The sequence below is a fragment of the Crinia signifera genome, chromosome 1 (genome assembly GCF_055691185.1).
Source record: "Crinia signifera chromosome 1, ASM5569118v1, whole genome shotgun sequence".
In the NCBI taxonomy this organism is placed as follows: domain Eukaryota; kingdom Metazoa; phylum Chordata; class Amphibia; order Anura; family Myobatrachidae; genus Crinia; species Crinia signifera.
In genome coordinates, this window is record NC_139217.1 from 377328124 (window position 1) to 377354327 (window position 26204).

At 42.2% G+C, this 26204-nt stretch overlaps 1 protein-coding gene across 6 annotated transcripts in view; it reads right to left on the bottom strand.

Annotated features, from left to right (window-relative positions):
- The window catches only part of HECTD4 (HECT domain E3 ubiquitin protein ligase 4), a 203551-nt gene that overhangs the window by 33816 nt on the left and 143531 nt on the right, over positions 1–26204 (bottom strand). For all 6 annotated transcript variants that reach the window (XM_083151437.1, XM_083151436.1, XM_083151433.1 and 3 more), the window contains exons 40-48: positions 24914–25049; positions 24542–24724; positions 23001–23165; positions 19490–19659; positions 18493–18608; positions 16128–16231; positions 15887–16048; positions 14973–15121; positions 6204–6283 (exon numbers count right to left, since the gene is read on the bottom strand). In XM_083151437.1, the coding sequence (XP_083007563.1) occupies positions 6204–6283; positions 14973–15121; positions 15887–16048; positions 16128–16231; positions 18493–18608; positions 19490–19659; positions 23001–23165; positions 24542–24724; positions 24914–25049 (1265 nt within the window). The remainder of the gene's footprint in view (positions 1–6203; positions 6284–14972; positions 15122–15886; positions 16049–16127; positions 16232–18492; positions 18609–19489; positions 19660–23000; positions 23166–24541; positions 24725–24913; positions 25050–26204) is intronic.

Here is a 26204-nt window from a genome sequence, read left to right on the forward strand (position 1 = left end):
GGTACGCACTAGACCAGGCATGGGCAACCTGTGACTCCGGCTGTTGTGAAACTACAAGTCCCAGCATGCCTCAGATTTGCTATTTGTGTAGTTTCACAACAGCTGGAGAGCCACACTTGCCCATGCCTGCACTAGACTATATGTAGTTCAATCCAGCAGATCAGGCCACCATATTGGACACATTGCCTATTGTATACCAGCTGAAAATGCACACCCTGCACGTCATCAACGACATCATCCACCGGCCCTAGATTCCGGGCCGGCGGAAGACCTTGCTAGTGAGGGTCAGTGAGTGCAGAAGGTGAGTGACTATGGACTAATTAAGCAAACTGTAAACTTCAAATTGCTAATCTAGTTATTGGGGGGAGGTCAGCAGTTCTCCTGTTACTAAAATAAATATGGATGTGCAAATAGTTTCTTGTTGATAAGTGTATTCTATGCTACTGTATGAAGAAAAAAACTATATAGCATGGCTGTCACTCTGGAATTTATGGTGTTTCATACGCTCCTCCAAGCATATGGAATGTTTTTTCCCAGTGTTGAATAAACATACATTTTGTAGTCTAGTCTTCCCACATGGCGCCGCACCCTGCCCATATTATAGACTCCTAAATACTCCCTGTCCCTCCCCTGTGCAATCCTATGCAGTCAGTGCAGAGGAGCCGCCAGCAGCCGCCTTACTGACAGCCCGGGAGGGAGACACCTGGAGAGCTACATGGTGCGGATGTCCAGCTAACCCAGACACAGGACAGTGAGGATGCCACGCCGGTCCCGACACCTATCCCGGCCAGAGAGGTGTGAGAGTGGATGGAGGTGAGGAGCCGAATAGGAAGTGCAGGGACTAGAGACTGGAGAGGGAGGAGAGGAGCCTGCTGCCAGTGACAAAACAATGGAGCTGCAGACCCTCTGAGGGGCTTAAGGAAGCAAGCACTGGCAGGGTCTGCAGGGTGCTCTCCATGCTGCTGTGCTATGGGGCTGCTGGCTGCCACAGTCTGCGCCAGTCACACGGTATGACAGGCAACAGCAGCAGCAGTGCCAGCAGTATGAACCGCAAGGTCATGGGAGGCATGACTTACCCTTCAGCTCAGCTCCCACCACCTGCTTGTTAGCTCACCCTACCAGGCAGAGGTATTAACAAGTTGTACTAGCTGCAGCACTCCTGGTAGGGTCAGCCGCGAGAGGTGGCCTCCTTGCACATTGCGGACTGGCCATGCATACATTACGTAATAGAAATTCTACAGACCAAAACATTTAAGTCTGTGACAGTAGTTCCTTGCTCTAAAGTTTAGGGTGTGTTTGCATTCCATAAGTCATAGGTTGACCTGTGAGAGTTAACAGCTTCAGAATCCTCATTTAACAGAGGCGACACTCGTAACCTACAAGTATATAAACAATCCAACTTTTATTCCAATATTTCAATGGACACCCAATATTTTTACCAGGACAAGGTGATCAGCAAAACCACACCTCTGAATTCCAGCATCTGAAAGTGCAACAAATGGGTTAACTCCCAAGGAAGATCTCCATAGTACACAGTGACATCAATGCTGGGATGTAAATGTTATAGAATAGAATATAATCAATGATTTCAGCCCATAGTTATTTATCTATATTAATTACTATGGAAATGGATATTCTATCATCGATGTCTGATTTTCAGCCAAGAAAAAACAACATTCTTGCTTATGTACTTTGGGCAGTCCGGATGGTTTAGTGGTTACCATTACTGCCGTACAGCACTGAGGTCATGGGTTTGATTCCCACCATGTCCCTAACTGTGCAGAGATGGTATATTCTCCCCGGTACTTGCATGGGTTTCCTTCGGGTACTCAGGTTTCCTCCCACATCCCAAAAATATATTGGTAGGCTAATTGGCTCCTAACAAAAATAAACCCTAGAATGAATGAGTGTGCGTGTACATATGGTAGTCAATATAGATTGTAAGCTCCATTGGGGCAGGGACTGATGTTCAAATATTCTCTGTAAAGCGCTGCAGAATATGAGTGTGCTACATAAGAAACTGTTAATAAATATAAGAAACTGTTCATAAATGTAGTATTTTAACATTGCATTACTTTATGTTGTTTTTTCTACATTGTTTTGCATTTGTGCATAGATAGCACCATGGTAACAATGTTAGGACTTTGCAAGATGATCCTTACATCTCAGCACTGCGGTCATGTGATATTTGTTTCCACAAGGTCTTCCTTGGCTCCCACAAATGATAAGCAGTGGTTGTGAGCGCCATCTTCCCAGGTGTAAACTTGATTTATGCTGATAGGTAAGTGTTTTTAGTAAGCATTTCTTGAAAGTGTCATTTGACTGGTTGCCAAAGCAGAATCGCTATACCTACTTAAAATTATTTTTCTTTTTCACATACCAAAATTGTTGCAGACCAAGGGAAGTTTATAAGAATTGTGGGCATCCATGGCCAAACTACACTGACCTCTTCAGTAGGTTTTTTTTCAGCCTATGAAAGCGGATTACATTGACTTCTTTCTTGGATCCAAAATTTTCCCACATTGCCTACAACAACTCTAATATACTGGGTGTGTTAAACATGACACAGCCAATAACTGCAACCATTGTTCCAGCCTACTTATTCTAGGATAGGAATGTAGACTTGATAAGATGCTATTTCAGCAATGTTGACAGTTTTGATGTCAACGTTCTAGGCCCAACCTCGACTGGTCATGTGATGGACTGTGTGCACATGATGTGAACTCCCGCGGTTCGAGTGGATGGTCCTCCGATCAGACGTGCTGCATGCCTGATCCTTCGGCTCTCATTGTGGAGCGATTGTATGTGCGATAGCTCATTCGACTGCTCCTCAACCTGCGTATGATCAGGTTGTATGCAGGTAGTCCTGATGCATGGCCAGCTTTAGAAATTACGGAAAGGATGTGTGATGAAGGGCTTTGTGATGAGAGGGTAAGGCAGTAAGGGGAGCATTAGGACTTGGGGTAGGGATTAATTTTGGAATATAGGAGAATACCTACATCATCAGATGACTGATGGAACAAGAAAGCTGCACTGGAGGCATTGCTGCCATCAGAAGCATATAAGTAACTTCTAGGCCAGTACAAGCTGAGATGGTCAGTGTCAACATTATGACCACACCCCTGGGATAGCTGTATCTATGTCAACACGTGACAAAGGCCAACATAGCTACCATCTCATAACCCAATCAGTGCACAACTAGGCTTTTAATACACCCCTCTACACCTTTAGTTGAAGCATGAATCAGGAGCATGGCAGAGTAGTTACATAGGCTACAGAAGATTTCTTTCAACCTAATGTTTGGCAAAATAATATATTGTGAAAATAAAAATGACAAATTCATTGCTTTAGTTTTGGCTCAGAGAAAGGCAGCTCTGGTGTCTCTGGCAGCCTGCACCAGTTACCCACATTTAGAATCTGTATCGGCAGAAGATCCTCTTAAATCTATAAAATCACATGTACAAGATGGATCTCCTTCATGCTCACTGACCTGTAGAACTCTGCACTGTAAGAGGTGAAGAATACAGGGGAGGAATACACACGGTGCGATAACTACTTTCTATTTTGACAAAAAGTTACAGCTTGTAATGCCAATGCGCAGCCCCGCAATGTCGGAATTGCAAGTAAAAATTTACTATGTAGACAGGTCAATTTTGACTAGATCATGTACAATCTTGTGTTCTAGTATCGTCCATAGTCATCATCGCACAGAAATATAATCAAAATCGGTGGTTCTGGGCTCCAAAGAGTTCAAGGGAAAGCGCACAGTCAAAATCAGCCACAGCCAAAATCGCACCATGAGGTACCAACAACACTGTACAGAAGTTATACCACAAAGGATTACAAATAGCGGGATGCCGCTGAACTAATTCACTATACCATCACTAAGGATTTCTTTTGTGAAACCGAGACAATTAATGTGCACCCATTATTTTAGAGTGTACACACCACGCAATCTATTGGACATACAATCCTAGCCCCAATTTATTTGCGTGCAATTACCCATTTTTTCCCCTACATCATTATATACTTTCATTCCTAATTTACTGTGTTGTCGGTTCCAGACACATCTATTATGAGCTAATGTTACTTTGTCTAATTATCGTAGACAATTTTTTGTTATTTCTGACACTTTTTTCTTGATATATATGTATATACAATTTTTTTTCCTTTTTTGTAAAGTATCGTTGCTCTTGAAGGAGTTCATTCCCCCAGCCTCCACAGACTGGACAATGTACTGAAAAGAGCAAGTGTTCTGTTGCACAGATACTGTTTATACAATAAATAAAAATACTCTTTTATTTTACCCAACCATTGGTAGAATCTTAGTGACAGAGCGCGGCACCAAACCCATTCTCTTTATATGTGTATGAACTTGCATGGCTCTGTGCGCTCGACACACTATTATACTCTCCCTCCACACCATAGTGGATGATAGGGTATGAAAGTCAGCTGAAAAAAGAATGTGAAAAACTCATGTTGACCTTTTGGGTACGGATCATTTGGTCGACCCAAGAAAGTTCAACACCAGAAGGTCAACAGTGACTGAAGGTCGACAGGGTCCTTAGGACAACTGGCGGAGGGTCGACAATGCAGAAGGTCGGCACGCCTCGATCTAGACATCTAGTTCTGGACACTGTTTAAGTGTACAGCAGCTCCTCGCATCGCTCGGTACGCTCACAACGCTACGCCCGGCACACTATTCTATTCTCCCTCCATGCCCTAGTGCATGGTAGGGCATGGACTACCGCCTGTTCTGGAACCACAGTGGGGGAGGGGAGAAGAAACCCTCTGACGATCTTCTGCATTGCCGACCTAAGAACCCTGTCAACCTAAGTTAACTTTTCTTGAGTCGACCCAACGACCGCATCTCGACCTTTTGACCTTCCCATTGTCGACCTTATGCTTGTATGGCCCTTCCGACCCAGTCAACCTTATGGCAACCTAAACCCTGTCGACCTTCCTTTTATGTTTAGCTAGAAGTAACAAATGCTACTTCACAGTTCGTACTGCAGATCTACCCAGGCTTAATGGGTTAACCAAAACCCATGATTATTGACCGCTGGTAATTGTATTGTCTTGGGCCATTTTCAATTGGTCCTGATGAGCCGGCACTTGCAGAGGCTTATCTGGGATTTGGATATCTCTGAAAGCAACCCCACTTTTGCAACTGCGGCCAGCAAAACACAGAGGTTTCACTGAACATGTAGGTCTTCATTAGAAAATGTATACAGTATCTTAAGGGTGTGATACTAATTAGATAGCCGGTTCTAAAGCAAAAACATAAAAAAAAAAAATTCTGACGATCTCATGTTAATTTTCCAGAAACTACAATATCAAAAACTACTAGTCGCCAAGAAGTGTATCCTGCATAGGACCAGATATAGAATATACAAAAATAAATAGAAGAACCAGCTTTGTAATAAATATGATAAATCAAGTAATTAATAGCTGCTGGGGGTGCCTCCAGAAACTGAATAGACAGTATTCATACAACAAGAGGGTTCGACTGCAGTTGCTGTCAACCCCTCTTGTAATATCAAAACGATCACAGAACAACTGTAGGATTCGTTACAACTATACGGTCAAGCTTATTTGTTAACAATAACAAGTTTTGAAAACCAGTGCTCCAATTCAGCCTAAATTGCTTTCTCGCACAATGTATCAGGCAACTTGGGTCACACTGGAAGGAAAAGCTTAGCAGTAGATGTCCTAAGGAATAACACAGCAGCACTGTTACGATTAAACTTCTTTCCCACTATAATCTGGCTAGAATAAATGCTGTCTGTAGCATTTACCCTCAGACATTACATACCAATTTTACACTGTAAGGTTGCAAGCAGGGCCCTCTTACCTCTTTGAATGTTTGATAATAACCAATCTTGTGTTATTACTTTTTCTCATTTGTAATCTGCTGATGCTAAATGTTGTTAACAATAATTCAAACAAATAAAAAGAACAAATAGTTTGAGTTATAATATATTACAACATCAAACTGTAGCTTGAGAACAGACAGGTATAGAATTGGGCTGAAATGTGTTTGAAATTATGGTATGTACAAAACCAAAACCTTGAAGGGAAAAAAACAACAAAACACAAAATTTCTTTACAAACACTTTCCATGTGTTATAAATGAGTAGCGATGCCTACACATAAGTAATGCAAGAAAGTAATATATGAAAAAGGATGAACAAGTCCCATACCAGGTGATAGAGCCACATCTAACCGCACACTCTTCCACTGCAATAAACTGGAACCATTGTAATGTACAGCTCGTCCATTGCTAAGTCATGAAAGAAAGAAAAAATCTGTTAGGGCTTGCCAAAGTTTATACTGAAGTTACAATTATATTCTTACTAGGGGTTCAAAAAGAAACAGTTAAGTTAGAGCAGGGGTAACCAACTGCAGTCCTCAAGAGCTACCAACAGTTCACGTTTTCTAGATCACCTCGCAGGTACACAGGTGCACTCATTACTGACTAACATTTTAAAAGAACAGTCAACAATGGGTAGTGTGTGGTGCGCAGTTATCAGTGGCTGGCAGGGGGTGGTCAATCCCCCAAAACAATGCAAGATAAAGATAGATATGCCAGTGCTGGCTGTTCAACAAAGAATTAGACAGTTCTCAATGATAAATTTAATTTATTAACGCTAATATAAAAGGTAAAAAGATTTACATTTTAAAGATCCACAGGTGGAGCTAAATACTTCACTTGGGATTCTGTGAGGAGACATGGAAAACGTGAACTGTTGGTAGCTCTCGAGGACTGGGAGTTGGCAACCCCTGAGTTAGATGAACTGCACTGGAGCTTGGGCATTTTTTGAATTTGCCTCTAAAAGATCAATATCCCAGTAACTCACAGAAAGCTTCAGAAAATGGTTTTAAAAAGTTCAGGTTTCAACTCTTAGTTTTCATACAAAGTATAGAGCTAGGAAGAAAACAAAGAGCAAGGGGGCACACCAAAGTCTCCAGTTAAAAAACAAGTTACTGGCCCTCCAGAGTTCCCCCAAAGAGCCCTACAACAAGAATTTTTAAAAATCTCACATTCTTTTTCAGGCATGTGGGGAATACTGGCAAAGCTATCTCTGTCGAAGTGGCACTTAGAAAAAGCAATACTCAACAGCTTAAAAAATACCGGTTTCCGTGGATGCATGAAAGATGATGTGTAAAATGTAATGATTGTATGTACTCAAGACAATTCAATTGTTAAAAGGTACCATGCTGTGCCTTGTCTACATGATCCCTGAAAATCACTTACTGATCTACTAGAAGGGGCTGTAAACAATTTTGCTAGCTGACTGATCAGAGCCAATGTAAGTCTGATGAATGAACAAAATTCCCCTTGTGGAGGTCTGTTGTGATGTTAGAAAACATCTTGTGTGCCAAGCAATTCATATATGTTATCAAGATTTGTCAACAGAGTGGAGAAAGTACTCTTCTAAAGGTGCATACACACTGGGCGATTCTGTCCAGCATGTATGGACAGTGATGATCGCAGAAATCACTGGGTGGAAAAACGCTCAGTGCATACACACTGTGCGATTTTGCCCTTGCCCAATGATTTTCCGCACTTTGAACGGCTTTCCATAACTGGTGGCTATGGAAAGCCAGTCAGTCTGCTGGTAAAACCAGCAAATGGACAGCAGCCACCGGAGATAATGCAGTAGTGCGCATCTGCGCTCATCGCCTGCCCATACACTTTGGGCGGCTTTGGAGCTGAAAGCAGCTCAAACGATGAAACTGAGTCGCCCAGCGTGTAAGGACCATAACAAACTTCCATCAATTTAGGGATTGGTATTAAATAAAGTAAAACATTTTTGGCTAGTAGAAACAGATTTGTCGAAACTGTTAAAAACGCCCACAATTTTGACAAAGTGGGTCTGAGTAATTCGCCAACACACGTGTTTTTCGACCATGATGGATTTTGTTTTTCCTAAATTTAATGTAAATTTGGCCTAAAAACGTTGAAAAGTGCAGTTTTTTTCGACTAGTCGAAAAAAAATAGGATTTATGGTTTTACCTTGGGAAATCATTTTCTTTAAGTCGACAGGTGGCACAGGAAGTATCCTTACAGTGGGTATAGACTTGGCTGGCAGGCACCAAGAGAGTTAATTCAAAACTCCCACAGTGCCTGATGGTCTCAGTCCCTTATACCCCGCCCATGAGACCAAGCCTGACAGTTTAGTAGCATGCACAAGGCAGAAGTGGGCAAGGAGGAAGGAAGACACAGTATACATGTACTACCAGACACCTGGGAGTCAAAACTGCACACACCACCAATATAGGCAAACCCTCCACAAGACAGGAGCTTCAGGGAGGGCATCCTGTGCCCCTATGGATTGAAGGGATTTATTAAGGCAAGACCATAAACTTTAATTTTCTTTTTCATCTACTAGGGGGCCATAGGAAATATCATTACAGTGGGACATCCTAAAGCTGTCCTATTAGTGGCAGGGGCACTCCTGGGCTGCGGCAAGGACACTGTGCTCAAAAGCCATGTCAGGAGATGCAAAGGTGTCGAGAGCATAGAAGTGGATAAAGGTCTGTGAAGACCAAGTAGTCCCCTTACATAGTTGTTCTGCGGAGGCCCCTGTGGAAGCTGCCCATGAGGTACCCATCGACCTGGTGGAATGAGCAGTAACGCCCACTGATGTAGGAATGTTCTACATAGAATAAAGCTTAATGCCGGAACCACAATTTCTTGGTTCTAATGGAACATAAGACTATTTTCGGGAGAAATTAAACCACAGAGGAAACATCTGTCCGGGTGAAATACCAAATAAGAAAATTGCCAGAAGAGAAATGAGGTCAGAAACTATGTGCTGAAAAAATGGCAACCAGGAATAGTGTCTTCCATGAAAGCAAATTAAGCCCTGCCTATTCTAACAGCTCAAATGGAGCAGATTGCAGGGCTGGAAGGACTGGAGAGAGATCCCACGGGGTAACAAGGGCAGTAAAAGGCGGTTGGACATGAAGCACCCTGAGATCTGGAAGGGACACTAGCCTGCACTGAAAAAATACAGAGCCCACCGAGGCCTGGACCTTAAGCATTGATAAGTTGAGACATAGATCGAGGCATGATTGCAGAAATGAAAACAAGTGTGAAGTACAAAACTTTTCTGGATTAAAACGCCTGGAAGCACACCATGAATGGTACGATTTCCAGACTCCACAGCGGCTGATGCTGCAGAGTGCCATGATATGATGGAAGTCACTAGGCTGAAGCTAGTGCTGCCGTCCTGAGCAACCTGTCCCCCAGGTCTGTGCTTACATTAAATATAAACAAAATTAAATAATAGAACGGGCTGAGCCAGAGGGGAAAAAAATGGTGCCTGCACTGCCTTTGGCACCAAAATAAAAAAAATGGTGGGCCATGAGTTGGGGGGAGGGGTATAGGGAAGTGGCAGTCAAGGCACTATGGGAGTTTTGACAACTCTTTTGGTGCCTACCAGCCAAACATATACCCACTAATTATTCTTTCTGTGCACTCTAGTGGACAAAAAGAAAATTACACTTGGCTTAATACCCTCCTCATTCGTAAAAGGTAATAGATACATACAGGACAGAGTCTACAGGTCTGGAATTATCCTAGCTGTTAAGATAGCTAAAAGAAAATTGGTCTTCCAAGTAAGGAACTCTACCAAATACAACAATTTGAAGTGGGGTTGCTATAAGGACGTCGGTACAACGTGGAGGTCCCAGGGAGCAACTTGTTATGTATGGAGGTTGAACATGCCGGTACTTATGTATTATCTGGGCTCCCATGTTAAATGCACCCCATTTTTTCATACCCCTACTATCCAACTACGCATGGAGTTGATTTTATATAGTGTGGCGAGCCCAGCGAGCCACCGTGCCCGAAGCGTGGCGAGTGCAGCGAGCCCTGCGAGGGGACGCGGTCTCATAAGAAAAACGGGAGCCCAGATATTACATAAGTACCAACATGCCTTGTAAGAAGGTCCAAACGTCAGGTGAAAAGGCCAGTTTTCATTCCGTTCTGAAAACCAAGAGGATTGAAACTTGAGGATTGAAACTTGAGCCTTCAAGCAGAAATAAACGGGAAACTGAAAGGAAGGTTGGAAAAAAGTTTGCTTTCATACCAAAATATATTGGTTTCCCAAATTCTCTAGTAATATTTGTCTGAAACTTGCTTCATAGTGTTAAGAACATGGTTTAAAACACAGTTAGAGAAACATTTAGCTCCAAGGATCATGGATTCAAGACCCCAAGGTTAAAGTCAGTAAAGTTAAATGTCCTTTTATTGGCATATCTATAATCGGTGCAAGGTGTGCAGTGCACACGGGTCTCCAAATTCCGGAGGAAAGGGATGCCATGCACAAATGTTTAAATAGATACCTCTCTGAAGTTCCATTGCAGAAGCAGCACAAATCACCAGAAAATGTTGCAGACAACAAAGTAATTTGTCGTAACAAATCATAGGTTCCCTGTTACCATGCGCACTAGACTCTGGCACAATGCCCTAAGTCTACTGTACCGGACAGAGGACCCCTCCCACAAGGTGTCTTCACATGTCCATTCCACTCTCAAACTGACCCTCTCTCTTTTAACCTTCTTCTGAAACTGTGGATGCATTGTTACTGGTGAAATCAGTTAAAACACATAAAGATGGTGTTTACTAACAATGGCTTCAGATTCCTTTATTCTGGAGCAGAAATGCTCCACTTCGTGGTTCAAATGAGATGCCACTGTCATCACCTTACTTAAGTGGAAATTGATCTAGGGGAGACCGCTGCTGCCATGTAAACGCTTACCATCTGTGTTCTCTCATATGGTAATAGCATTCTAAATGGTGGTGGTCTTAGAAAGAAAAGCTCTGTGAAAAGTTATATGGAGAATCAAGTTTCCAGTATCCTCATAGGGAGAGTATAAGAAAAGGTCTTTCAACTAAGGGAAAGAAGTCCTACAGTATATTGTCTGCTTACTGAAGACATAATCAACAAAGCACCAGAAAACCTAGAGAGTCAGAGTCTTCACCTTGACACGGAGAGCAAACCTTTGGTGCCTATTAATTTAGAACACTGACAATCATTGTTTTATTGTTCTAAGTATAGCAGATTCCATGATAATTTCCAAATCAGTAACCTGGTTCTGCTGGTGACATGTACCTCCCCTCGATAAAGCATTTCCTGCAGCCACTTAAAAAAAAAAAAAAATCAAGCTTGCAGCAGACTGCACAGGGTAAAGACGATGAACTTGTGGGGGACAATTCAAACATATTCAAGGTCTAGTGCAGAGCCTCTGTACTTAAGTGTTTCCAGTGACCAGTGGCGTAACTATAGCCACGCAGCCCCCCGCAGTGGCGGGTATGCGGTGAGATGGTGTGGGCACCAGGGGGGCTGCGGGGCTATAGTTAGCCGCTGACGTCTGTCCCTACCACCGGCGATTCTGTTTTGCGGGTCCCGGCTCTCCCGGCCTCCTCTAGCAACCTTAAAAATGGTCTGCAGTATGGGGGCAGCCATTTTCCGAATGTCACTTTTTTTTTTAATAAGCAGCAGGAGCCGGGAGATCCGGGACCCAAAAGACAGATGCGGCAGGAGGTACCGGCCACACAGGGGAGGGGGGGTGGGGTTGTTAACACTACTGGGGGGGCGTTAGCAAAATTTTCGGCAGGGGGGCGCATAATAGTTACACCACTGCCAGTGACCCCCACATGGATGAGAGAGAAAATATACTTTTTGTATACACACATGAGCAGCTTGTTTCCATGGCCAGTAATTCATTTCAAACACTGTACAATAACACTCTGCGTTAAGTCTCACAGAAAGTAACACATTATAACAAAATATCTTAAAGAATAACCATTGTGGCATCATGCACTATACAGTTCTAAAAGTAAGCATTACTTCAGACAATTTGTTTTTTGGATGACATTTACAAATAGCACAATAATAAATTAAAATCATGGAGAGTTTTAAAAAGATCTTTTCCAGAAACACCAGACAGACCACAAGATACTGAGCAATTCCTAAGGATGGCACAACTCCCGACCATCACTACAGAGGAAAGGGAATCCCTCACAGCCCCGATCACTGATCAAGAACTCCTGCTTACTATTAAAACACTCAAGAAAGGCAAGTCCCCAGGCCCGGACGGGTTTAGCTCCGAATATTATCAGATGCTGAGAGACAAACTGCTACCGCACCTACTTAACCTATACAACACTATCCTAAGAGGCGCACCACCCCCTCCAGACTTCACCGCGGCTAGAATTGTGGTATTCCCGAAACCTGGCAAAGACGCCACCCTAGTACAATCTTATCGCCCCATCTCCCTCCTAAACATAGACCTAAAAATCTTCACCGCAATCATAGCTCAGAGATTACAACCAATCTTACACAGAATACTACACCGTGCCCAAAACGGGTTTATTAGAGGCCGTACGTCAGTCCACAACATTCGCACTCTCATAGCCGCAATGCTCAAATTTAAACACCTGAATAACCGGGAGGCCATTATAATTAGCTGCGATGCCGACAAGGCATTTGATCGGGTCTCCTGGAATTACCTTAGGCAGATCTTTCAATGTCAACAGTTTGGCCCCGACTTCATCAACATCTTTGACATGCTTTACTCCTCCCCGACGGCTCATCTAACAATAAATGGTTTAAACTCCCCCCACTTCAAGCTGTATAGGGGAACAAGACAAGGGTGCCCCCTATCCCCGCTTCTGTTTAATTTAGCCTTAGACCCCCTAATTCGCACATTCTATCACGAGACATCTTGGCTGGGGATACCCTTGGGAGACTCGGAGGTGAAGGTGTCAGCATTTGCTGATGACCTCTTATTGTATGTAAGCAACCCCAAGATGGCCCTCCCCGGATTGTTGGACATGCTCGCCACCTTCCATGACATCTCAGGCTTTTTGATAAACTGTCAAAAAACTGAAGCCCTAGCACTATACCCCGAGGCCCAACTTAACTGGGGCACTTCGTTCCCCTTCAGATGGAACCAGGGACAACTCAAATACTTGGGACTACAGATTTCTAGAGATGTAGCGAACCTCTATGAATTAAACTATACTCGTTGTATAACCCAAATGCAAAATGACTTCACCAAGTGGAAACACTTACCACTATCCTACATAGGGCGCTCAAACCTCTTTAGAATGGTCTCCTTCCCCAGACTGTTGTATGTAATACAAATGCTCCCTTTCCTCCCCCGAAAACAAGACATCCTAAACATTAACAGAGCAATAACGAAATTCATCTGGGCAGGAAAACGACCCCGCATATCTCTAATGAAACTACAACAACCAACATTAAGTGGGGGTATCAACCTCCCCAGTGTACAGGAATATGCTCTAGCTTCTAACCTACGCTATGCCTTGGATTGGTTGGGTGGGGTGGACAACTACACCTATAACTCTATAGACCAGTCATTCCTCCAAGACCTCACCCTAGATGCCCTACTACACACACCCTGCTCCCAACTCCCAGGACCTCTCAAGACCAACCCTCTCATACAATCACCTTGTCTAGCCTGGCGAGCCATAAGGAAAAAACTACACTTACCGTCGAACACCTCACCGCACCAACCGCTGATACACAACCCAGAATTTCAGGGGGGGAGACCAGACCCCATCTTTCTCCTATGGCACTCTAAAGGCCTCAGGTCCATTCATCAATTCTTAGACGAAGACCACAAGACACCTCTCACTTTAACCCGACTGAGAGAAGGATTCTCGCATCTCCACATACCTATGTTTGCATACTTCCAAGCAAGAAGTTACATATTAAAAACACTCCCTAAGCTAACCTTAAACAACTCAGATAGGTCCTTGGACGTCATGATCATACATCGAAAAGGTAGTCGAGCCCCCACCTCATTGCTATATCGCCATACCCGCACAAATCTGGACCTTTCCAAAGTCACTGCGGGTATGGGTAGGTGGAGAGAGGTTTTTCCTGATATTTCATTAGAAACCATAATCAAGTCATCCGTATCCCTGAACAAACAACTCCTCTCGACCACATTTATGGAAATGCAACTGAAGATCTTGCACAGGGCATACTATACACCTAAACTCAGATACCTAACAGGGGTCTCAGACAACACACACTGCTTCAAATGCTCAGAACCGGAGGCAGATATATACCACTGTTTGTGGACATGCACCATAGTTCAAGACTTTTGGCTGGAGACCGAAAGATATATCACTCACACACTCTCCATACCATTTAAGGTCTCAGCCTCATGGGCACTATGGAACATACTTCCGCCTAACCACCCCCCCAGAAGGGCCCACCCACCAAAACGACTACTAGCCAAAATAGCAGCAGCTAGCAAAAAAACTATCCTATCACAATGGATTCAAACGGAGAGAATTCCCCACCAACTCATGCTATCAAAGCTAAAATTCTTATTTCAGATGGACTGGATCGAATGTCTTCTAGATGTTGAGTCAAGAGCACCTAAATTCTTCGAAACATGGCTGCCATACCTCCCTACCCTAACACCCATAGAGCGAGACAGAATCAGGCAAATGGTACACTTAACAACCTGGTATAATATGACTAACCTCCAATTGGGCCACCCACCCTTTTAACACCAATGTGTACACATGACCCTAACCCTCCGTGGCGATGAGGCACGCCTCAAGGTAACACCTAAGGATAAATACCTGGTTGGACTATAAAATGTGTGTATGATAACTGTGTCACTCCTTTGTTATTTACTCCTGTCTATACATGTAAGGCAAAAATGCTTTTTTTTCTATGTTTTTGTACTGTAACTCTTGTTAAATCAATAAACAAATATTAAAAAAAAAAGATCTTTTCCTTTTCAACAAACATGTAATTTCTAATAACTATAACATGTATGTACTATATCTGTTTGATGCTACGGAATCTGTGGGACCATATAAACAATGATCGTAATGTGGATTAAAAACCTGCCTGTCATAAGTGTCAAAGTCTTGACCACGTTTAATTGTGAAACAGGTGCTCACTTACTTGTGAAATAGACATGTACCCACTGGGTTAGTCCATGCACCATCCCTCTTTTCAGCTTCTGTTGCAAAACCAAATGACACAATTGGGCCAGTGTCATCATCTACGTCTCCATATGAAACGATTTCAATCTCCCAGTAAAAGGATGGAGCCTGTGGAGAAAAAGAAAAAAAAAGATATAACATACAGATCAACAGATGATACTTTATATAGGTCATCACTAGCTCTATTGATATTTTTTTTCCTTAAATGTGTTGACTGGGCCCCTTTTCAAACATCTTGTTATAACAATTTTATACTCTTCCATGGTGTGTATGATGGAGACACAGCACAAGTCTTTTTTTGAGACTGCACATCCCATTCACACAAAGTACAGTAATACAGAAAAGTTCCTGGATTTATGCAAACCTGTTGCGGATTTCCAAGCAAAATCTTTAATGGTGCACAGGTTTTAAAGACCGCTATACTTGAGCACAGGTTACTTAATTAGTATGGCCGTTATTCTGATTTAAATATCTGTGCTCAATCATGGATATCCTCAAAACTTGGACTGCTAGTGTGCTCTGAGGCTGGAAAACCCTGAATAAAACTGAACTCTGATCGAAATGACATCATAAATCATAGCTGTGTGCACGGTTCTCAATCAGTTTCCCAATGTTTATGGAACCAACCAGAGGGGGAACAGGAAGGCGTGTGACTGACTGGGAGTGGCTTAGGTGACATTGCAGCTGCAGGGTCTATTTACTAATAGTAAATAAGATAAGGAAGACTGAAAAGCATATGTTTGTGCAAGTTCATATGTATTAGCAGATCATTATTTGCAATACTGACAAATGTTAAATATAATAATAATCCTCATTACCATTATAATCATCATGAGAAGCTGCCTTTATATGCACATACAAAAATATTCTTACTTGTACTGGTACAGGTGAGGTTGCATAGATAAAGGTTCCCCGTGGCAAACCTCCTCCTGCACTTGGGTCTGCCAGAAAAGTGACAGCTGTCAGATGTGATGAGAACATGCAGGCTCGTACTGGTGGGAAAACACGGGATGGGCTCCAGGTAATCTCTTTTGGCTGTCAAGAAAAAATAGAGACTTTAAATAATTGAAAATACCTTACAAATTTGGAAAAAAGTACCGTGTGAAAGTCTTACCTGCCTGCGCTCAGTCTGGAGAGGGGGTGGAGGTGGACGAGCGCAGTCCCGATACAGCATTCGCAGTCTTTCACACTGTACTTCAACCACAGAAAGACGTTCACCTGTGATGAAAAAGCATTCAGTGTAAGACAATGCACCGGAAGGATCACCTGCTAATATACATTGGATTTTCTTATCAAATTATAAACACTGAAAAGTTAACCCAACTCGGGAAAAAAAAACTCTATGGGGGGAATTCAAACTAATACAATTGTAGGTAAAGCTGACGTGATAATTCTCTACGGGGTTTAACACAAATTGTTTCACCACATCCTGAGCAGGTGAAAATCCCTAGTTAAGAAAAAAAATTGGACTTTATTCAGAACCACTGGGACACCCTCTCTAAAGATCAGTTCTACTTTAAATTATCTTAATTTAGCCAAGAACGACATGTCCCTTTTGGGGTGAAAACATGCAAAATGCAGGAAAATGGGTTAAATTATGTGGGGCAGCTGTATGAATGGTACAGGTGTTTTTAAGATTGCAGGTGAATATTACAGGTTTTAAATGAAGGCTTAAAATGACACAAATATATTTATTATTCATTTACTGTCTTAACAGTTTCTTATATAGCGCAGCAAATTCTGTTGTGCTTCACAATTGGAAACAGTGATAAAACAAACTGGGTATTTACAGTTAAAGGTAGAAGGGCCCTGTTCACAAGCTTTCAATCTATACTGTAAATTTATTTACAGTTTCTTATATAGCGCAGCAGATTCCGTTGCACTTTACAATAGTAGACAGTAATAAGACAAACTGGGTAACAACAGACAGACTTGGAGGTAGGAGGGCCCTGCTGCAAGCTTACAATCTATAGGGATATAGGGGGGAAACACAAGGACAGGCACCAGTAATAGCATAGCAGTCCCACCAAGTTACAAGTCCAGAAGGGAAGCTATATAATACATAAGTGCCTCGGACGGTTAAGCATGTAGAACTTAAATATGATAGGCTTGTCTGAAGAGGTGAGTTTTCAGGGAACGCTTGAAAGTTTGGAGAGTGGTGGAAGACTTCTTGGTATTTATTTGTGTCTTAATTTAAGTAGAGCATTTAATTTGCAGAAAAACACTTGCTTTCTAGGTTTCATGGTTCTGACACAATTTAGGAACCTCAAATAATTTTATTGTGGCCACTAATTGACCTCTATACGGTTACCCAATATTATTTTAGTTTGTCTTTTTCTGGAGTACAGACAGATTTTCCCACCTTCACCTACATCTTACAGAAAGCTGCAGTTATTCACATTCATATTTGCCCCGCGAATGGTGTGCTCTTAGAAATACATGGTACATACGCATTGCTGCATCTTGTAGTGAGAGGCTGCATAAAAGCATGCTAAACATGTAAAAAGCTATTTTATGCAAACTGGGCAAGGACACACCTGTATACTTGGCATGTAATAAACCAGCAAGAACTGTCAGGTGAAGCACTTACTATAACACAAATTTTCTAATTGGACTGCACATTAAAAAAAAAAAAAAACCCGAGATAAAAAGGGGAGAAGTAAAATTAATGGGCAATATGTGCGATAAGTTAACACTCAAAAATATAACACTATCACCTCTAATTGAATGCCACAACACAAACAAGTAGGCTTAATGTCCCAGCTTCTCAGTTCTGGAGATGTGAGACTTGTGTTAGAGTATGCCTGTTTTTTTAAAGCAGCATCCTGGTTCCGTTTTGTAGAGGAGTGCCGCTTTAAAAAAACAAAAAAAACAGGCAGACTCGCACACAAGTCCCACAACTCTGGAACTCGGAACACTATTGCATTTAGCCTAAGTGGCCATAAATGAAAAATCACCTGCTTTAGTTAAAAGGGTATCTGGACTGATCATAGACTGACTCATTATAGACAGTAAGGTCGACAGGGTCAAAAGGTAGACAGAGTTTAAAGGTCAACACACAATAGGTCGACAGGGTCAAAAGGTCGACAGGGTCAAAAGGTCGACATTCCGGGTTTTTTTTTCTTCAAAATTATCAGCAGACATGTGCTGACAGGCGCTATTTAAAGACCTACCATCCACTAGGGCATGGAGGGAGAATAAAAGTGTGCCGAGCCCGAAGCATAGCGAGCTACACTTAGACAGTGTCCATGTCGACCCATGTCAACTTAGGCAACATAAAAACATTAAAAACTCATGTCGACCTTTTTCCATGTTGACCTATTGGCCATGTTGACCTTTTAACCCTGTCGACCTTGTGACTGTCGACCATATGACTGTATATCATGAGTCAGTCTATGTTTTATACCATAACCGTTAAACATATTTACGTGGTTCTTTCTGAGCATTATGGTATTGTCTAGTATTGTAAGGACACCTACCTGGACTACATTCCTGTGCTACAAGGTTCAGTACTTCTACAGCAGCAGGACACTGCTGTATGAACTCTTCACAGAATGAACTGTCCTCTAACAGCTGAGCCATGACCAGACAAGCTCTAACATAGGGAAAAGCCAATAAAAACTGTTTAAGTAAATAGAAAAATAGTAAAAGGTTGAAAGAATAACAGATACATTTACTGACCGATCAACGGTCTAAAAAATGGTATAAGCTGGGTACACACTGGTCCAATCCCATTGCAGATAAAACACTTAATATACTTAAAGTATACACCCATCCCATTTTGTTGCATATCTCCCTGCATCTGCTGAAGGGTTGCAGTGGAGCCCTTCTGCTCCACGGGAGGTCTCTGCCCTCCCTGAGCTCTTCCAATCTTTGGCAGACCTGGCACATACTGTCAGCCTGGAGAAGTGGCTGGTGGTAACTTACCTGGTTCTGAAAAATGACAGCATGGGGCTGATTGGCTGCTGTGTTATCACCTTCCACTTTATTACTTCTCCAGCTTTAATGAATCTGCCCCTGAGAGTTGAAATGGGAGGCTCACTGCCATTCAGGGAAGAACAACCAGTCTCAGGATCATAGCTACTAATAAATTGGTCTAATTATTGGTGATCTGGACCCTAATTTATTAGCAAGTTTAAGACCAGATGACCAAGACTGGATGAAACCAGGGACTGGGTGAGCGTACACACTTCAACAAACAAGAACAATAAGTCAGAGGTTGATATTTAGACAAGTGTGTAACCAGCTTCAGACTTAACTGCAATGTTTATAATACCCATAACTACAGCATATTAGTACAATTAGTAATGTGTAGAGCATCAGCTATAAAAATTCAACAGTGCCCCAACTATAGACAACAGCATAACTCAAGATAAGCGGCGTATAAAGCTGTATTCTTAAGAATGACATTAGGGAACATAGAGTTTGGGTGGCTAGCGACTATGTTAAATGACAAACAGAAGCAGAGGTGCTTACCTTGTCCTGATCTCTGCAAGAAGTCGTACCACTGCCATAACTGGAGTTGAGGCATCTCCTGTTGCAGGAAGTGAGGTGTGAATAGACAGGCATCCTTCCTGGGGGAGTAACATGGACTGGACTGCCTGCACTACCTTCTCAGTAATGGACAGTTTATGGAGAGGCAATGCCTGATGGGGGTGGATGTTGGAGCGGCAAAAAGTTAAATTCAAGCAGTTAGTTTCTAAGTAATGAGGGATGTCATTAACTGGAGCTTTCAATTATTTTATAACTCTCCACCATAAAAAAAACAGAATTACAAGTAGATCAATAAAAAGGTGTGCTGTAGTCTCCTGTCCTGCCAGATGGAGCTGCGGAATCTGCAGATGAGTCAGGAGTCACAACGGATCACCATTTTATGGGAAAATGAGTTGCATCACTCTTGCCTGAATAAACCAAACTGCAGAACTGAGAGGTGACCGGAGGAAGGGGAAAGCCTGTCACTGCTTCATGTAAAAGCTACAATTGTGTCTTCCTACATCTTGGCTGCAGTTGTGAGAAACAGCTTCCTCTTGGCACACCAGGTTCCGTTAGACACTGCTAGCGTTAGGTGACTTTTTTTTTTTTTACAAAGTTGTGATAAGTCGCATTTCAGGAGAAGGACGTTTAATTTGATGTATCTTACAGAAACAACAAAAATAAACAAGTCCCAATAGCGCAGTGCTGCCTTAGAGAGGGTTGCCCCCTAGGTGTCACCAACACCCAAAATGCAATTTTGAAAAAAGGGGGAGTTGGAGGAAACCTCTCATAGGGCGCATATTGTTTAATGTTTATTGTGTACTGCGCCCTATGAGAGGTTTCCTCCAACTCCCCCTTTTTTCAAAATTTGATGTATCTGTGTGTGACCGAGGGGGAAATTCTGGCCCACTCGCAAAGGCAAATTCACTCTCAGACGGACAAAACCATATGCACTGCAGGTGGGGCAGATGTAACATGTGCTAAGCGTTAGATTTGGGTGCATTATTTTGTTTCTGTGCAGGGTAAATACTGGCTACTTTATTTTTACACTGCAATATAGATATCAGTCTGAAGTACAAACCCCATCCAAATGTAGCATGTTATATCAGGCCCACATGCAGTGCATATGGTTTGTCCATCTGAGAGAGAATTTGCCTTTGCGAGAGAACCAGAATTACCCCGAGTCCCTTGTGCTTCAATATCAGACTCCGTTGCTCACAGATATACAAGTATCACATATAAAAATATCCAACACTGTCTCCTGATGCATCTTGGTCACACTGTGTTGACAAATTGGATGCATTTATTTGGGGGTGAGACGACAACACCGACACTAGTGGGAACAGCCAGCTCACTACATTAGGCATCTCACACTGCATGATATACTGAGGCTTATGTGGGGTACACACCACGACGACCCGCTCACGATGCACATTGTGAGCGGGTCGTCAGTGTTTCTTCAGATCCGCTCACGATGACGCGGGGGGGGGGCACGACCCGCTCACGATGTGCACCGTGAGCGGGTCCGATCCGATGGCGACCCGCACCCGGCAGTATGGTCGTTATTCAGATCCTACCTGCAGCAGGTAGGATCTGAATACAGACCGACCCGCGGGACCGCGCATCGGATCGGTATCGGTCCACACCAGGACAGAAAAGGGCCCAATCACCACACAATCTACATCCAATTGGTCGGAATTGGATCTAGATTGAGGGGATCGGGCCCTAGTCGTCCTGGTGTGTACCAGGCATAAATGTGTGAGGACAGAAATCTGTATCATGGGTAAAATGCTTTTTTAAATTGTGATGGACTGTAGCATATGAACCAAATAAAAAAACGCTATACATACCATCAAAGAGACTTGGTTTATTCAGGCAGACTAGAGATGCATCTTATTTTTATTCCGACATCATATAGTGTTACTATACAGGAGTACACCGTTTAACTAACCGTGCTTGCAATAATCCAAAAAATGTTTCATGTCTTTAAAAGGTTTAAATCTAACAACTGAACTGGAATTACCTTTACACATTACTAAGTATATACAACAAACAGTATTTACTGGATTTATTAATATTACAATTAAAACAACAGGTTTTGCACCTCTAATTTTAAGATATGTACAAAATGAATGGCATCTGCATGCTGTGCAAAAGCTGAAAATAAATAATGAAAACTTGGCATCTGCACATGTCACAAAATGGACTCACAGGAAGCACATCATCATTTCAAATGTAGCACAAACTCAGCAGAGACATGGTAGCATTGGATTAAGGGGGTTAGACTCCTATCAAAAACATTTCATTATTAGATAAAATGAATGTCTAAATAAAATTGAAATGCATTTAAAGAAAATGTAAACTTTCAGCACCTGAAAAAAAATGATATTCCTGTGATATATATACAAACATAATAAGTTTACAAACTTGCCTGCCAATTACTAGTGGATGCCTCTCTTGCAGATGACTTTACATACTGCACATGGCAAATATGCAGCAGCATTTTCCTGGAGACCTGTGCACCACCTAGTGTTCAGTTACTGTCACTGCCCTCTGGCAAGGTTAAGTATTAAAAAATTTGGTGCAGAGAGTGTGCGGTGCAGGCCCTTCTGGACCCAGGGGCCTATTTGCACCAAGAGCCTAATGATCTTCCTCTCCCTGTCAGGGCCAGATTAAGACTTCGGGGAGACTGGGTCACTTTAGACAGGGGTCCCCCTTCCCCCTTGTCATTACTGGCCGCAAACTGCACAGTAGAATATTACACTGCCAAAACACATAAAGGCAGTATAAACTTGGTCAATGGGTAACTGAAGAGGGGAGGGGGATTAATATAAACATAAATATATATAAAATACCACATGAAAAGTCTGTGTTTGTCCCTCTGTATCTTACTCTGTAGGGGCCCTGATAGGCTCAGCGCTGTGATTAAAAAAAACCTCCAATGACGAGGCCGCTGCTGCTGTCTTTCATGGGCCTGAGAAGCACATGATGAGCTCCACCAAGAAGAGCTCAGCACAAGCCTCTCAGCCTCTGACCTCTTGTGCAAAGTCTCATAGGACTTAGTCAACTCCCAGTAATAAATTGCACACTTGCAGTCAGTGTGCCTTGGCTCCTGATGCTTAGCATCATTAATCATTGTCACATTGGCAGATAGGTGAAGCTGCAGCACAAACCCCACTCCCATACACAAAACCTTTAGAATGTTTTTTTTTTTTTTTAAATACAGCTGTGTTGTTCCTAAGAATTACTAACACCATATTATACTTGTCACATGTCAGGTTGCACTATCACTTTGCATATTGTTTGTATGGCATCACAAACATTTGGTAGCATTTTAAAATTAAAATATACCATCTTCTTAGTGGTATGGCCTTATGTCTGCAACCCTCAAAGTAATGTTAGAGAAAAGGGAATGCTTAAACTAGATTAAAAAAAAAACCTGAAGAGTACATTTTCAATGTAGATTGGACAAATGTTTACAAATCATTATGAACATTTTAATACAACTGCTTACCTCAGAGCGTGGGACACAGAGTCTAAACAGTGGGATAGTCAATGTGTCAGATGCCTTGGAAGATTTTCTAAAATCAAGATTTGGGAATTTCACAGTTGCAATACCTTCCTGTTCATTAATGGATACAACTACGCCTATACTGCCCGATACACCTTTACCAAGCACCTAACAGGAAAACAAATTGACATCTTTCTGAATTTTTTCAAGCCTGATAAATGTTATATACAGGTGACAAGAATAATACACAATAAAGAAAAAAAGGTGTTGAATTTTCAAAGTAACTTTGACTAGGGTACATGAAACATTACCCAGCACATGAGATGTGGGCTTATAAAACATGGCAGATCTTGAGGCTAACGACCCGTACACATGGTTTGATGTGGTCTATATTTCGATTTGATTTTTCTTATACTGTATAAGGAAAATGTAATTGAAATCCTACATCCCTTTACTCTGGTCATTAGGACAATGAGGCATCACCAGATGCAATTTCATATGGTTTCATTTTGGTGAATGTATTAAACAGCAGAATATGACAAACACTGTACATTTGATTGAGAGATACCCGGCATAGTAGAAAGTTGACTTGGCAAGAGCACAGGTTCTCACACTTGGTCCTCAGGACCCCACACAGTGCATGTTATGTGCAGTGCACAGAATCACAGGTGAAATAATTAGCTCCACCTGTGGATCTTTTAAAATGGGTCAATGAGTAATGAGCGCACCTACCGGGTGACCTGGAAAACATAAACTGTGTAGGGTCCTGAGGAGCGAGATTGAGAACCCCTGGGCTAGAGAATATGCCAGCAGTCCATGACAAAAGTTTTCAAACGCAGCTCTTCAAGGCACCCTAACAGTCCAGGGTTTTAAGATCTAACTATATAGTTAAAACATGGACTATTACAGTGCCTAAAGCTGTGTACACACGGCAGCGATATTGGCTATAAATCGCTGGAAATATGGTCGCTGGCGACCATATTGCCAGTGATGGGAGTGTGCCCCAGCGATAAATCGCCAGGTGCGCGCTCCCGTTTTCAGCCCCTATCTAATCGCTGGTCGCAGGAACTTGCTCCTGTGACCAGCTGATTACCTCTGCGGCTCCCCCGGCAGAGGTTCCTTTTCATCAGCGACCATCTCTGGTCGCTAATGAAAAGGAGACACTGAGCAATATATTGCTCAGCAACATTATTCTAGCAATATATGGCTGAGCTATATATCTCCCCCGTGTGTACGCACCTTAAAGGACAAAATTTGGAAACCTCTGTGCTATGACAAACAGAGTCAGGCAGTTAATAGGATGCCATATAAGTGGTATAGCATAGATTCAAGGAAGTACAGTGTCATGTTTACTCTGTATAGAGGCTTATAAGACCTCCATACACAGTTTGAGAAAAAGTTTATAGAACGCACACAAGGGAGACCAGGGATCACAACACATTCTTAATTGAAACTGTTCCTAAGGTGAAATCTGAATGTGCATGGCAGGAATTTTGCCCATTTTGGTAAGCAATATAGCAAACATGACATGTAAGTAGTGTTACCTGGACTTCTGATCCTATTTTAATAGTCTCCTTGAACCCCCCTAGAGCACACAGAGCAGCAACAGCTTGTCTCGCTATGCCCTGTAGTTTGGCCAGTTTCCTGCCACAACCACTGCCATTCTCCAATATGTTCTCAGCATATTTGCCCAGCTGAGGGATATGCATTAGGGCACGGGAAAGAACCTGCATAATTGAAGAAACAAAATTAGAACACATTATATATTTCTGAATGATATCTATAAGACTATTTTACAAACACGAAGTAACTGGCTTATCGATCAGGTTTAATATCAGACAACAATTTGAGACTGTTTTTCTGTTCACTCGAAAACTACAGAGAAAACCAACCCATAACATGCTGTGCTGGACTACCTTTTCTGCAGTTGTGGTCCATATTTGTGCTGCATTAGACTCTGGGGCCATCAGCAAACTGTGAAGTAGAGCAATGACTTCTGCAGCCATGCTATTTGCTACATGCCCACTAATAAACGGACGCACAGGATCAGTTCTAAAATAAAATAAAAATATATATATATAAATATATATTATATCAATATGCAGTTACATTTCATCAGGAGAGAAAGATTTATTGCAAATGGATGTCAAGATGTGTTTTGGAAAATATGAGTCTATTGTTAAGCAACAACAAAAAAATTATTCTTCGGAAATAAGTGGATCTACACATGTAATGTAGCTAACTACAGCATTTATTTAACTAATATTACATCTCTTTCTCCAAATCCATTAGGGAACACTGCAATTTGTACACTTACAATTGATATTGTAGAGGCCCCCACACATCTATGTTTATCTCAAACTATCTCCCAACTACACCTCTTCACTCCTAAAAAGATCTAGAACTCTCATGCACACCTGTTATTTGCTCCCAATCACGATGCAAGGCTTTCTCTGGGCTGCACTCGGTGGAATGTCCTCCCATGGACTATAAGACTCTCCTCTAATCTTCAACCCTTTAGGCATAAAAGATTATGCACATGTGCAGGTCGCTAAGCATCTCTCCACTGTGTGAACACGCAGGGGAGCGTGTCAATCCGAATCAGGACTTATATGTTTATTTATAGGTACAAATGATATGTGTGTGCGTCTAACAGAATATCAGTGGAGAGAAATAAAAACATCTGGATGGGTATTTGCGAAGATCTACGTTTCCTCTAATGCAGGCAAGTAGTCTCACAGTGCTGTTACCCAAGTATTTGGACATTTCGTACAAGATGACGTACCTAACCTCAAAACCAGGCTCCTTAGCAAAAGTTTGTATTTAGCAACTGACGGGAGATAAATGTATGTAAAACATATTACTTATACAGTAAAGATGTACCCCATTCAGCTCTGGGCCCCATAGCAGCTGCACCCCTTGCACCTATGGTTGTAACGCCCTTGGTCAAGTGGAGAAAGATAATGTACCATCCAATCAGCTCCTAATTGTCATGTTACTGGTGGTGTTTGATAAAGGACAGCTAGAAGCGGATTGATAAAAGGAGAGAAAATAAACTACCCAACACTCTCAAAGGCTTAGTACCTTTACCCCTATATCTTAAGTAACATTTAAATCTTAATTACATGCAATAGAGCAGTGGTTCACATCTGCCCTGCGCTGACACAGGTGGAGGAAGCAGCACCAGCATTAATCCTACAGGCCTTG